At 48.0% G+C, this 12,994-nt stretch overlaps 1 protein-coding gene across 3 annotated transcripts in view; it reads right to left on the bottom strand.

Annotated features, from left to right (window-relative positions):
* Nucleotides 1–365: 365 nt before the first annotated feature.
* The window catches only part of Eipr1 (EARP complex and GARP complex interacting protein 1), a 128,191-nt gene continuing 115,562 nt past the window's right edge, over nt 366–12,994 (bottom strand). For all 3 annotated transcript variants that reach the window (XM_031357252.1, XM_031357253.1, XM_031357254.1), the window contains 4 exons: nt 8,066–8,202; nt 4,874–5,041; nt 3,103–3,267; nt 366–935 (listed from right to left, as the gene is read on the bottom strand). In XM_031357252.1, the coding sequence (XP_031213112.1) occupies nt 761–935; nt 3,103–3,267; nt 4,874–5,041; nt 8,066–8,202 (645 nt within the window). In that variant the 3' untranslated portion in view covers nt 366–760. The remainder of the gene's footprint in view (nt 936–3,102; nt 3,268–4,873; nt 5,042–8,065; nt 8,203–12,994) is intronic.

Below are 12,994 nucleotides of genomic sequence, written 5' to 3'. Positions count from 1 at the left end.
CTACCTCCAAGTTCCTGCCCTGTTTTGAGTTCCTGTCCTGACTTCTTCAGTGATAGAGTACAATGTGGAAGTGTAAGCCAAGTAAAAAAAAAAAGCCCTTTCCTCTCCATTTGCTTTTTGCCCATGGTGTTTCAATACAACAGTAGTAACAGTAACTAAAACACAATAGTGAATCACTAATATCCCAGGCTTCCAGGGCACTCACCCACCTGGGGCCAATAGTCCACAGGAGCCTTGCCTAAGGGATGGCAGTGTGGGGAGGGCACACCTGTCCACAGGTGAGGGATGGCAGTGTGGGGAGGGCACACCTGTCCACGGCACGCAGTTTTTCTGGGTATGATAGAAAAAACAAACAAAGAGCCTAATGATTTCCTCAGTGGGGCAGGGAGCCTGAAAGGAGAAGGCTGTGCGCATCCCACTGACTTTATTTCAGCTTGTAATCTCATGACAACAGGAAGGTGGAAACACACTGGGGAAAAGTTAAACTCCCAACACCCTTAAACCAGAAAACAGAAACCAACCAGACACTGGGCAGCCATCAATTCACACAGGAACAGCTGTGTCCAGTATGGCTCCCTCCCATGCTGAGCAGTGTGCTGACAGCATCAGATGAGCTGCTGGCAGAAGCTCCATGTCCCTTAGAGCTCCTGGGGAAGCAGGGCTGGTTCTCCCAAGGAGGGATCTGTCTGTGAAGGAAATTACCTCATAGCTGCAGATTTCTGAGAATTTGCCAAGTACCAAGCAGCAGTGCCATGGGCCACTAGAGCAGTATGTGGTACTTCAGTGCCCTGGGAACTCTGTTGATAACTAGTCTCCCGTCGTAACTGAGGGAAGCAAACAGCCATGGGTCAGCTGAGGCCCAATCCACAGCATACACGCTGTCCTCATGTTCCTCATAGGTGGCGATAACGTTGTCCTGCAGGGGTTCCTTACTCCTATAGCCCAAGAGATAGAGACCTGAGTGAGCCACAGAAGACATGAGAGTTCACAGAGGAAAACACAGCAAGGACCATATGCAGCCTATGTGAGGCCAGCAGGCTGAAGCTCAAGAGCCCTCACGACAGCTATGAGGACAGGGTACAACCTGCAGACTATAGACATCATGACTTCTTGGCTTTGGGACTCTGGGTTTCTGGGGTGATCATCTGTCTGGTATATTATGAGGGCCCTGTCTAGGGACCAGGACACTATGTCTAGTAGAGTATAACAGCAAAACTGCTGGCATGTGAACCCAAAGGACACTGAAAGCAGCCAGGCTAACTCTTGGCTGCACAGAGTAGCCAGAGTCTGGCTAAAAAAGGCTCTGTCTAGAATCTCAGCTGAGGCTGCCCAAGGCACTAAGAGGATGGTTTTGTTCAGGTATGTAGTCTTCCTGGGACTGGGACTGGGTGAGGCAACACCCTCTCCTTACATCCTTAGACGTGAGCCCAAGTAGTGCTCATAGAGAATACAGGGCTGTACACATTCCCAAGGAGCAGGCCTCCTGGGCTGCATCAGGAGGTCTGAAACTCCAGGGCTTCCCATCTGGAAAATGCAGCCCCAGCCTGCTCCACATACACAGGCAACTTCTCAGAAGGCACAGCTGCTCCAGCACTTTCTCCCCTCCCCATTTTATAGAATGACTTCCCAGCACTGAATGCAGTGTGGGGGCCCTGAGAGCCTGAACAAATGCTTCCTTTCCCCACTAGACTGCTGGAGGTCTTAATGTCCTCCACCCACCCTTGAGGTACCACGAGGCCCCCACTTTGCCAGTGGTCAAAGAATACTTTGTGACAAATACCAGGAAGCATCTCCACAGGGAATCCCATTTTCCTGAATTCAGTGGCATCAACATGGCAGGATGTCATCAGGACAGTCTGCCAGCCACAGCCCCCTCCTCTGCTTCCTTAATGCTTCCCACGCGGTGGGGGTTGGGGGTGGCGGCACACACATTAATCACTCCACAGACTAAGGGAGCAAGTTAGTTCCTCCTGGCAGAGAGGAGGTGAGAGACTGCCTCCTTGGCAGAAGCCCCGTCTGCATGGCACCCGGGAAGAACAGCTGGAAGCTCTGCACCTGTGCTCAGCAGTACACCAACAGGACTGTGACAGTGGAGGAACAAACCCTGCAGCAGAGCCACACAGAGGTGTCTCCTCACAAAGTAACCAGCCAGATGCAAGGGAACAAAGGAGTGTGTGTAGACACAAACCAGGACACAGGCCTGCTCTGGGCTCTATAGCTGTCCAACTTGTTGGGTTTCGCTCCAAAGCCTCCTTTCTCTGCAATCTGGGCATGAATTTCTAGAGTGTGCTTTGGGGGAAGCTACTGACACTGACACAGAGGAGTGTGGTAAAACCACTGTACAGGATGAGAGCATCTCCCCCCAGTGTGGGCTCCACAAGTAAGCTATGAGCCCTGCCGCCTTCTCTCACAACAGAATGAGAGCACCCATCCTGACCTGCACTGGGAGCCCAGGCAGGAACTCTACAATCACAGCTAAAAGGGTAACCTCCGAGTCCTATGTATCCAAGAGACAGGAACCCTGGTGAATAAGGGATATAGCCATCTCCCAGTCATGGGTACACGTACCCATGGGAATAGGTACATGGCAAAGGGCTTTTAGAAAACACTGAACCACAGTGGTGTGGCTGGGATGTGTATGTATACCAGGACGCTCTGAGCAGTGTCTCCAGTCTGAGGAGGCCTGACTGAGTCACTGAACAACTAAGAACCTTATTAACAAGCTGAAGGCTATAAGGACATGGTCAACACTAATGAACTATCCCCTGAGAATCCCCAAGACACTGGAATAGTTTCACAAGGCCCAGCGAGCTTCAGCCATATTGTTGTCAGTGTTCAATCTGGTGACAACAGTAGCCTTTCAGATGTGGCATTCAGTAAGACAATAGAGAACACAGGCACAGACACAAACCACGTAGAAGGATGCCTTAATGACTGTACTGCTCCTTATCTCGCAGCTAATGACCTTTAGATCTGTGGTCTGTAATTGCAGAGAGGAAGGGGATATTGTCCTTATCACACCCAGAAATCTCCTGTCCCAAATGTCATCTGTGATCATAGAGCACTCCTGCCCACAAAGGCACTCAAAGAGGTGTCCCTTACTTCTCAGCATGGTGCTCCTCCGGGTCACTGACGTCATCATCGTCCACCAGGTGGCCAAAGGGCTCTGAGGAGATAGACACCATGTTGGACAGGATGACTCTGCTGTCGCTGCTGCCAGTGAGGACCAGCTGGTCGTGAGAGTGGTTGTAGCGCACGCTCCACACCCTGCAACAATCATGGGCAGATACACCATTTTGAGTGAACACATATGAGTGTCCCTGACCTTACTGGATAGGGCTGCATAGGACAGTGTAGTCAGCATCACATATGCTGACGCCAGGGACTTTCAGGAAGGAGCTAAAGTCTACCAAGTGCGGATCCAAAATATTCTTCTAGGACCTAGCAAACAAGACCAGAAGATGGAGTGTCAGCTTGCTCCTGCAGAGGAGAAGGCTTGTCACTTAGCATTCTACCTTCTTTGAAGCCACACATGGATTAGCTACAACCTGGAATATCTAACAAAGTCCCACACATCTTTTCAGCCAGGCACTGCCACAGGACCCAAAACAAGCCTGGGCATCCCCCAAGTATCAGGCTTGATATCGGGGCCATTCCTCCTCGCAGTGGCCAAGGGCCCTGAGGAATTTGGCCTCCTGATCCTTCTAAGACCACAGAAGGCTGGCTCTAGTGCCTACCTAGTTGGAGAGTGCAGCAGAACTCAAATGCAAAGCTGTGCTCAGCACAGTGGACACAGCTAAGCTTTCTGCTTGGGCTGCAGCAAATTACAGTCATTCATCCAGTTCATCAGAACTGCACAGGGAGGACCCTAGGGCTTTGTAGACACAGCACCACTTCTGGTAAGAAATTCACAAACCCAGACATAGAATTAGGAAGGGAAAGCCCTGGAGGGGCTTCCTCACCTGGGGAGGAGTCATCAGGAAAGTGGATCTCTCAGCCAGACTTTCTTACACATAGACACATGCATGAATGCACATACGCACACAATTCACATTTCCTACATATATACACATACAGAAACACAGACACATTATACATGCACACACATACAGTTCCTACATGCATACACAACACATTTCCAACACATGCACACATATACACAAACACATTTCCTATACATATATACACATATTACCCATGCATACACATTCACAGATTTTCTACACACACACACACACACACACACACGTTTCCTATACACGTTATACATGTACACACACACACATTTCCTATATACAAACACATGTGCACATGCACATATAGGCTTTACTGGAATAAAAACATGATCTTATGCCATATATACTTGTCTGCATCTCATTCTTTCTTTCCTCTCAGCATATGGTACACATCCAGACAATATTTGGAGAGGATGAATGGTCTTGGGCGTCCTTCCATATCCACACATACAGATATGCCTCATTCCTTCTGGCAGCTGCATAATCTCCCCTGCACGGATGTCACCAAATTTCCCTAACCAATCCCCCACTGATGGACATTTGGGTCGCTTCCAGGTTCCACGCGTGGCAAACAATGCTGTGTGAACATCTGCGCACATTCACGTTTCCACACTTGAACCGGCGCAGTTGAAAGAGGAATGGAATCTAGTGTTTTTCTTCTTTTCCTACACTTATAAATCACAAACATTCACATTTGGAATTAGTGTTTCTTTAGGAAGAATAAAACTGGGCTGATTGAATGATTCACAGCAGCACAAACTAAGCTGGTTTGTGCTTTTCCAAATGGTAAAGTAATTAGCAAAATAAATTACATAATCCCCTCTTCCCTCAAGCAGCATGCAAATGAGTTTCTGTACCAGTGGGAGTGCTCCTCCAGGGTCTTCACAGGCTCCGTGACATTCCGCGTGTCCCAGAACTTCACCTTGCAGTCATCTCCGCAGCTGGCAAGGTAATACTGCTTGTTGGGGTTGAAGTCTAGGTCACGCACCAGCTGCCCGTGAGCGTTCTCTATGCAGTATACCTGGCTGGAGACAGGACAGCACGCGTAAGAATGAGTGGACTATGGAAACTACCTCACTTCTCCAGGCTCTGCTAAGCCCCCAGCTGAAGAAAGAGCTGGCCCATGTCCCTGCTGGCACTCAAGCAGAGGGAATCCTAGCCTGAGTGCCTGGGCTCATCCACATTTCTTCTCCTGCAGAAGCCACTCATGGCAGACAGAGTGCTGGCATGCCAGGATTATGTGTGGTTCCCTGGGCCAACTGGACAATGGCTTGTAGGTATCAGCTATGATTTGGTGGGCCAGTACAATGGCACAGTGGGTAAAGGTATCTGCCACCAAACTTGATCATCTGAATTTGATGCCAGGGACTGAGACTGTGAAAGGAAAGAGCCAAATCCTTTAAACTGTCCTGTTTTCTACATGATCACTAGGGCACAGCTCTCCATTCCACTCCCTCTGAATAAACAGATATGATAGCTTTCAAAAGTATGTTAAAATGTATTTGGTCTCTTGAGAGTGGGAGAGGCCAGAGGGATAGTGACGGCCATGCAGAAGCTGGAGCAGACATGTGAGGACCCTGCAACTCTGCGGCACAGAATGAGAAAGAGGAGAGGAGAAGGCTGGATGCGACGCGTGGTGTGCTGCTGCTATTAGGAGATATGTGTAGAAAGAAAAACACAAGCAGTAGAAAGTAGAAAACCTGGGAGAAAGATGAAGGAGCTGGGGTTTGCTCTGCTGGACTTGGTCCATGCCTGTTCCCATTCCCACTAGTTCTCAAGGCAGGAAGTATGAGAAGGGGTGTCTGAAACTGGCCATGTGATGGTTTAGAGTGCACATGCTCAGTGTACACACACACACACACACACACACACACACACATACATACACACACACACCTGAACATATGTGCACACTCTTCACACATATATGTATTGCTCCCACACATGCATGCACATACACTTATATATATTCATATTTACTATCTCTGTTTCTCTCTTCTCCCCTTTCTTTTTCTCTCCCTGCAACCCTAAACCCACCCCTGCTTTTCTGATTGCCTTGCACAGGGTCTGAAATCCAAAAATTCTGGTCATTAGGGTCTTTCTGATGCCACATACCCAAAACAGAATCAGGTCCCCAGTACAGGTGGACAGTAGCCCCAGTTAGTGCTGGAGCGGGAATTACCCTGCTATGTAATCCCTCCTATCTATCCTCAGGGGAGACCCAAGCCTCCAGTGCCATCACTGGCTCCCTCACTTGCTATAGCTTCAGTGACATTTGGAGAACAACCTGGAAGTCTTAATTACCTTTCACATAGCAGAATCGTATGTGCCCTGCAACAAATATCAACTCAACTCCTTTCCTTCCCCAGTCTTATGGCATTTTAATGAATTAATCTGTGCATGTGTGAGATGTGGGCACATGTGTATTCAGGGACATGAGTGCAGTTGCACATATGTGGAGGTCACAGGACAACCTTCAAGTATCTGTCCTGTCTTCCCACTTGAAGCTCTGTGACACAGGACCTTTTTGCTTCTGTGTAAGCTGTCATCTGCCCTTGAGGTTCTGGAAATTCCCTAACCTCTGCCTTCCACCAGTCACTCGTTACCAGTAGGGCGTTCTGGGATTATAGACACTTGTGTCAGGCTTTTATGTGGGTGGGTCCTGGGGATGTGAACTTGGGTTGTCAGGATCACCAGGCAAGTGGCTTTACCTATGGAAGTGTCTCCCCAGCCCAGCATTTTACATCTTCAGCTAGCTCCTATATATTGCCCCTTTTCAGTATCCTGGTATCTCTACCACCCACCTCAACTCAGATGCCCCAAATCGTAAGAACTCTTGGCTGAAACAAGGAAAGCTGTAAAATAAAAAATGTGAACCATTCTGGGGGTCAAGAAGGGCAGTCACAGGTACACTGTGATCCAGCTGAGGCTTGCTTTCGTCTCTGACAGCACAACTTTAACACATGCCAGAAGAGGCAGTCCTGGCAGCCTAGCTAGACAAGAACAAAAGGCTGTTGCCAAAGGAGTCGCCATAAATGAGAGGAGCAAAGGCTCTCCCTTGTGCTGACACTTCCTTTGGTTGTCACAGAGACTCCCTGGGCACAACAAGGTCACTGTGGGGAGTTACCAGCCAATGCTGTGCACATCTTGCATTTTGGTGTGTGAGCCAGTCTTTGAGCTTCTCGTCTTCACATTCTTCAAAAGGCAGCAAGGAGAGAGGCCCAGAGGACAAGGAGAAGTGGGCTGTGTGGGATATCCATCACGGTTTGAGTCTACGGCCTCCAGCTTGATCAGGAAACCAAATCACTCCTTTGTGCAGATATGCACAGGGGAGGAGTGCCGACCGGTTATTTATCAGCCCTGGATTTTCACAGGGGCCTCAGAACTAAAATTAAAGGTGTTCCCCCACCGTGGAAGAAACTCACGTTATTACATGACATCCGTCTCTTCAGCTCAGTGATAAATGATGGTGTGCTAAGGGGATAAACTGCATCTTAAAGAAGCCTGTGCAGGCTCCGGTTGCCATGGCAACAGACATCCCACCATCACTCCTCTGCCTATCAAAATCACAACTGGAACAGAAAAATCGCTCTTGTTTGTTCCATTAGAACTGCTGGTTGTTGCGTATAATTACTTAAATGACAAAATATGATTGCCCAATAGGTATGGCTCTTGAAAGCACAGAAATGGCCAGACAACTCCACAAGGGAGGCTTAGGCTGGGGACTGAAAGTGCCAGCCTACAGCGCTAATCACAGAGATGAAGCATCTGTGTCACCATGGGGCTTATGAGGCACCACAAAGCCCTGGACTCGGTTTCCTTGTACGCTGCCTCTGATACAGGAAAAACTAAGGGACATCCCAAAGCCAACAACGTGACAGCTCCCTGCATTGTATCTGTTAGCTTAATTTGGGGTGAAGATAATCCCTACAGAAATAAGATGAAGACAGCAAGCCTTGTGTCCCCAGTGCCTCTAGCTTTCAATCAATTCCTTCTGAGGGTGAAGAAGGAAGACAAGCAGGAACTCACCGTGTGTGTACAGCACTGACCTCATGCTCCGTGTGTCCCATCCTCGAAGGGTCGTATCACTTGCTGTGGCCACCTGTGTACAGTTGTGGTGTGGGCTCCAACGCCCGGCGGTAAACTTCAGCTGTCCCCTTCCTTCCAGTGCTGCTGAGCTGGCCAGCTGGTATGACGGGTATTGTTCAAAGAAGAGAAGAAAGATCTGGACTCTTTATACAATTCTCAAGATTTTATGGAAATAATCAGAACAATCAGAGATTCGGTCTTTGTTTCCCCCTCTCAAAAGGCAAGACCATTTGAACTTTATTGGAAAAATAAAATAAAACAAAACACTGCACAGCAAAAAATAGAAGGCACATTAATAGCCCCTATTGTGGAGGGCTTGCTTCAAATGTGTGATTAGAGACAATCATCTCAAGCTTGAAGAGAACAATATGGAATAACTCAAACATCTGGCTTTCCCAAAGACAGAGAAAAACCAAGTCTCCATGGACAGCTCCTTCCAAATGACACATGTTCTTCAATCAAATGTTGTTCCCAATATAATGCAACCTCTCTCCCCTTTATCATAAGGAACATGGGATCCTCACAGAGGTTCACTCAATCCCCACAGGCTAGTGAACCCACAAACTGTCTTTTGGGGTACCGAGAAAAGATAGGCCTTGGCTCCAAGCCTGGGAGAGAAGCCCACTCCACTTTCCCCTGCTGAGATCTTTTGGCAAAGGCCCCCGGGTCCTTCCAAGGTCCATTCGGAGCTCTACTCATCTGAGTAACTTAAACACTATCTCTTATACTTCTCCAACATCCCAAACCCACTATTGATGAATTTATTTAAACCTTCAAATTGTGCTCTTCAGAGTCGCCTGAGTGACTGTGGCCTCAGCACCTGGGAATAGTCAGGTTAGGAAGGTCTTCTGGGGTTGCTAATGAGGCATACTGTCTTATGGCAGGACTAAGTGTTCATGTGCCCTCCAAACCATGGGAGAAGCATAGCTCTGAATCACAGCACTAGGAAGCAAAGCCATGAGGGTACGAGGTGGAAGAGACATCAGAACTTCTGGGGAGGGGATGAGAAGCCACCCGCACCTGAAGCTTGGGCCTTCCTCTCACCAGTGGAGGCCAATCAACATAGAAGTATGTTGAGGCTGGAGTTTTAAGATCTCTAAATTGCTTTGAAAACGCTGACTGGACAGTGGAGACCTTGCAACAGTCCTGGCTGGGCACAAGAAGACAGGTGCATAGAGGTGAGGGCCTCTCTAGTGGAGCATTATGACAACTACAGCTCTTACTCTTGAAACCAGACATTCTGGAACCTATCACCCAGCAAAGCATGTGTAAGAAAAGGTCACAGGCAGGTGGGACACAGGACGTTCTGGCAGGGAAGAGTTCATAGAAATAGACATGGGTGACCAACAATGTCTCAAAAGTGGCTATGAAGATGCACCTCCTATTCTTCTTCCCCAGGCACTGAGAGGAAAGCACCCATCTTCCCTTCAGGGAGACTACAAGCCAAGAAAAGCACAAGTAGTACTTTGTCAGAGCATAGCTCACTATCCAGGCCTCTGGCTTACTGTCTGTTGCAGTGAGCAGCTACTGCCCCAAAGGACTTCACTCCTTTCTCTGAATAGTGCTAATTCTCTATCCCAGAAAACCCCAAACACACACACACACACACACACACACACACACACACACACACACACTGTAAGCCTCATGCTTCTGATTCATAAGCATGCTGTTAAAGGATGCTATAAGGATCCCAGCTCTGAAGATCCACAGACCTTACTGTCACAGGCTGACATTTCATACCCTTCACAAAGAGCTGAGGGCCACCTCTGCTCCTGTACAGAAGGCATCTACCCTGTTTCATTGGGACACTGAGGCAGTTATGCAGGTACCAGAAAAATACCCAAACAAGAGGACAACATGAAGGAAGAAAGAAGAGAATCCCTAGGTCTTTGGGGACTTCGGGAAGGGATTAGGAGCATCATGTGGGAGAGGCCTGGGGAAAGTGTTAGATACTGAAGGTGGGAGTGGGAGGGGGCTGTGGCAGCCACCATGAACAGAACACACAGACATATATAAAATATGTGGCTCAACGGCCACTTGCACCTGTTAAGAATGTGGCAGTGAGGTAGGTAAACATGGCAATCCACTAAGTTCTCATAAGATAGGACATACAGCAGCAGTCTGTTCACAGAGAAATATGTAGCAGCACAAGAGGGATGGGTATGATGAAGAACTGGAGGTACAGGCCATTCTGCAGGCCAAGGCTTACAATCTCCAACACAGGCAGCTCACACAGCAATTCAGGAAAAGAACGGAAAAAGAGGAAGAGCCCATGAAGCCTGGGATATCTCAAGATCATCACAGTTGGGGTGGTGGCTGGAGATCAGGGCAGATGAGTTAGAGATACCAAGACCCCACCCATTTTTGTCCTTTCTCTTACTTAACCCAGTTTTCCCAAATCCCAGGGCAGAAGGAATGATGCCCACAGAACCTGGCAGGCCATACTGGCAAGATATAAGCCAACTTTAAGAACTCACTATACAACTCCCAGAGAATGGTAAGGGATAGCCAATCAGAGGCAGCCAAAAGAGGCCAGCTGGGTGAATGGTGGAGACAGGCAAAAGAGGGTGGTTCCATGAATGAGACTAGTGTCCTCTGCACTCATTGTATTGGGTTCATGGTCCCTTGCTTTTCCTTACTTTTGCAGAATGGGATCTCAATTCTGCTACCAGAGTACATCTCTTTTCAGTTACCACAGGGGTAGGATACTATGAAATACTCAGCACAAGGGCATGATGGGGGCTGGACTTGTGGCTCAGTGGTGGACACTGCTTGCCTAGTAGACACAAAGCCCAGGTGTACCCCAACGTCGCAATCAACAATGAAAAAAAAGCACATAAAAGGAAGGCTTAGACTTTGAGTTACAAGGGGACACTGTAGAACAAGCAAAGAGCATACTGAGGTCTGAGGTCTGAAGAAGCTACTCTGATGCTGCATAGGTGAGAGGGAACGGCAGCAAGAAGCACAGCATGGCACCTGGGCTCTGAGACAGAGGAAGGTGATAAGAGCTAGCCGCCATGATGGAACGCAGTTACTAATGAGGAGGCACAACAGCGATGCTACATCAAGATCTAAAATTCCCACCAGACAATTATAAATACTGACACCCACATGTTTATTATCACAGTAAGTAAGGATGCAGAATGGCTAGTCTGAGGCATTAAATGATGGCAACTTAGGTTTGATGTCTTCATCTTCAAACACACGATGTGAATGAAAGCCTTCCCACAGTGCCTTCTCAAAGGTTACAGAGAGCCACCCAGTCTAGTCCCCTGAAAACCTAGTGTTCTAGTTAGTGATAGCTCATAGGTGACAGAGAATATACTAAAACACATGGGGCTGGCGAGATGGCTCAGCGGGTAAGAGCACTGACTGTTCTTCCAAAGATCCTGAGTTAGGACCCAGCAACCACATGGTGGCTCACAACCACCCGTAATGAGATCTGATGCCCTCTTCTGGTGCATCTGAAGACAGCTACAGTGAATTACGCTGGAATGAGCAGGCCGGAGGCAAGAGGGGCCAGAGTGGAGTGAGCAGGGCAGGAGAGAGCTGGCCGGAGCTCAATTCCCAGCAGCCGCAAGATGGCTCACGGTCTTACGTACAGCTACAGTGTACTCATACACATAAAATAAAATAAAAAATAAAATAAATCTTAAAAAAACAAAAAACAAAAAATCCTAGTGTTCTAGTTAGTGATAGCTCATGGGTGACAGAGAATATACTAAAATACATAAGCTCAATAAGCAGGGACAGTTCATTTTGCCTACTCAACAGCAGCTCCTCATCAATGTCCCACTGAGCACACTCATGCACAGTCTTCTGGAAAACAAGATCATAGGTCATATCAGGTTTTTGAAGATTTATTTTTATTTTATGTATAAGAATGTTTGCCTACATGAATGTCTATACACCACATATGTGCCTGGTGCCCTGGAATCTGGAAGAGGGCATTGAATCCCTTGGCAATGGGATTACAGATGGTTGTAAACCATCATTCTAGTGCTGGGACTCGAACCTGGGTCCTCTGGAAGTTCTAAACCGCTGAGCCATCTCTCCAGCTCTGGCTCAGGTCTTTAAAAGGCTACAGGTTCAAGAAGGGACAGAGCAAGCTCTCTGGTAAAGCTGTATGGGAAGATGCCTGGCACGATGCCAGGAGAAATGACCCTCCCCCAACCTCAGACAACACAACCTCACAATGTCCACCCCGCCCCATGAAGGCCCCATGGCAAAGCCTAGCCAGTGGGGTAAAGCATAGCCTACTTCCCCTGTTGAACTTCACACCTGTGGACAGGTCTACATTTCTGAAACAAGAATCCATTAGTTAATAAGTCATCAACCAACCACCAATTAATCACACAGTCAAACAGCAAGTTAGTGCTGTGCAAGCGCTGTCTCTGCACACTCAGTACCTGCCTGGATGTAAAGGCTCAGGACAGCAGAGCCAGGCAAGGCACACAGAACTATCGACTAGTTCGTTTCCTTGATTATATCACCAAAAGTCACAAGGCACATGGCTGTCTTGAGAATTCAAACCATTCAGCAACAAAGAAACCTAGCAAATGTGTGGCTGGGCCCAGTTAGCAATGATGGTGTATGTTTCCAAGATTTCCCCAGCTGCAGGAAAGAGTATAGTTTCCTGAGGGGCAGGCACAAAAAAGAGTGAGGCACTCAAGGCAGAGGCAAGAACAGGAACAGGACATCCTCAAGGTGGCCAGGAAACCAAGCTATGGGCAGACGAACTGTCTCTGTTGGGGCTGGAGACAAAATGCCTATGGCTGGGTCATAAATAGTCAGAAGTGACTATATAATATATAATAGTCATAAAAAGTCAGCTCACTAAACAAAGAATTCTCAATTGATGAACACCGAATAGCTGAGAAGAACCT

Source organism: Mastomys coucha, unplaced genomic scaffold (genome assembly GCF_008632895.1).
Source record: "Mastomys coucha isolate ucsf_1 unplaced genomic scaffold, UCSF_Mcou_1 pScaffold6, whole genome shotgun sequence".
NCBI lineage: Eukaryota > Metazoa > Chordata > Mammalia > Rodentia > Muridae > Mastomys > Mastomys coucha.
The sequence above is the reverse complement of the archived record's forward strand: the minus strand, read 5'-3'. Positions and strand labels throughout refer to the sequence as shown.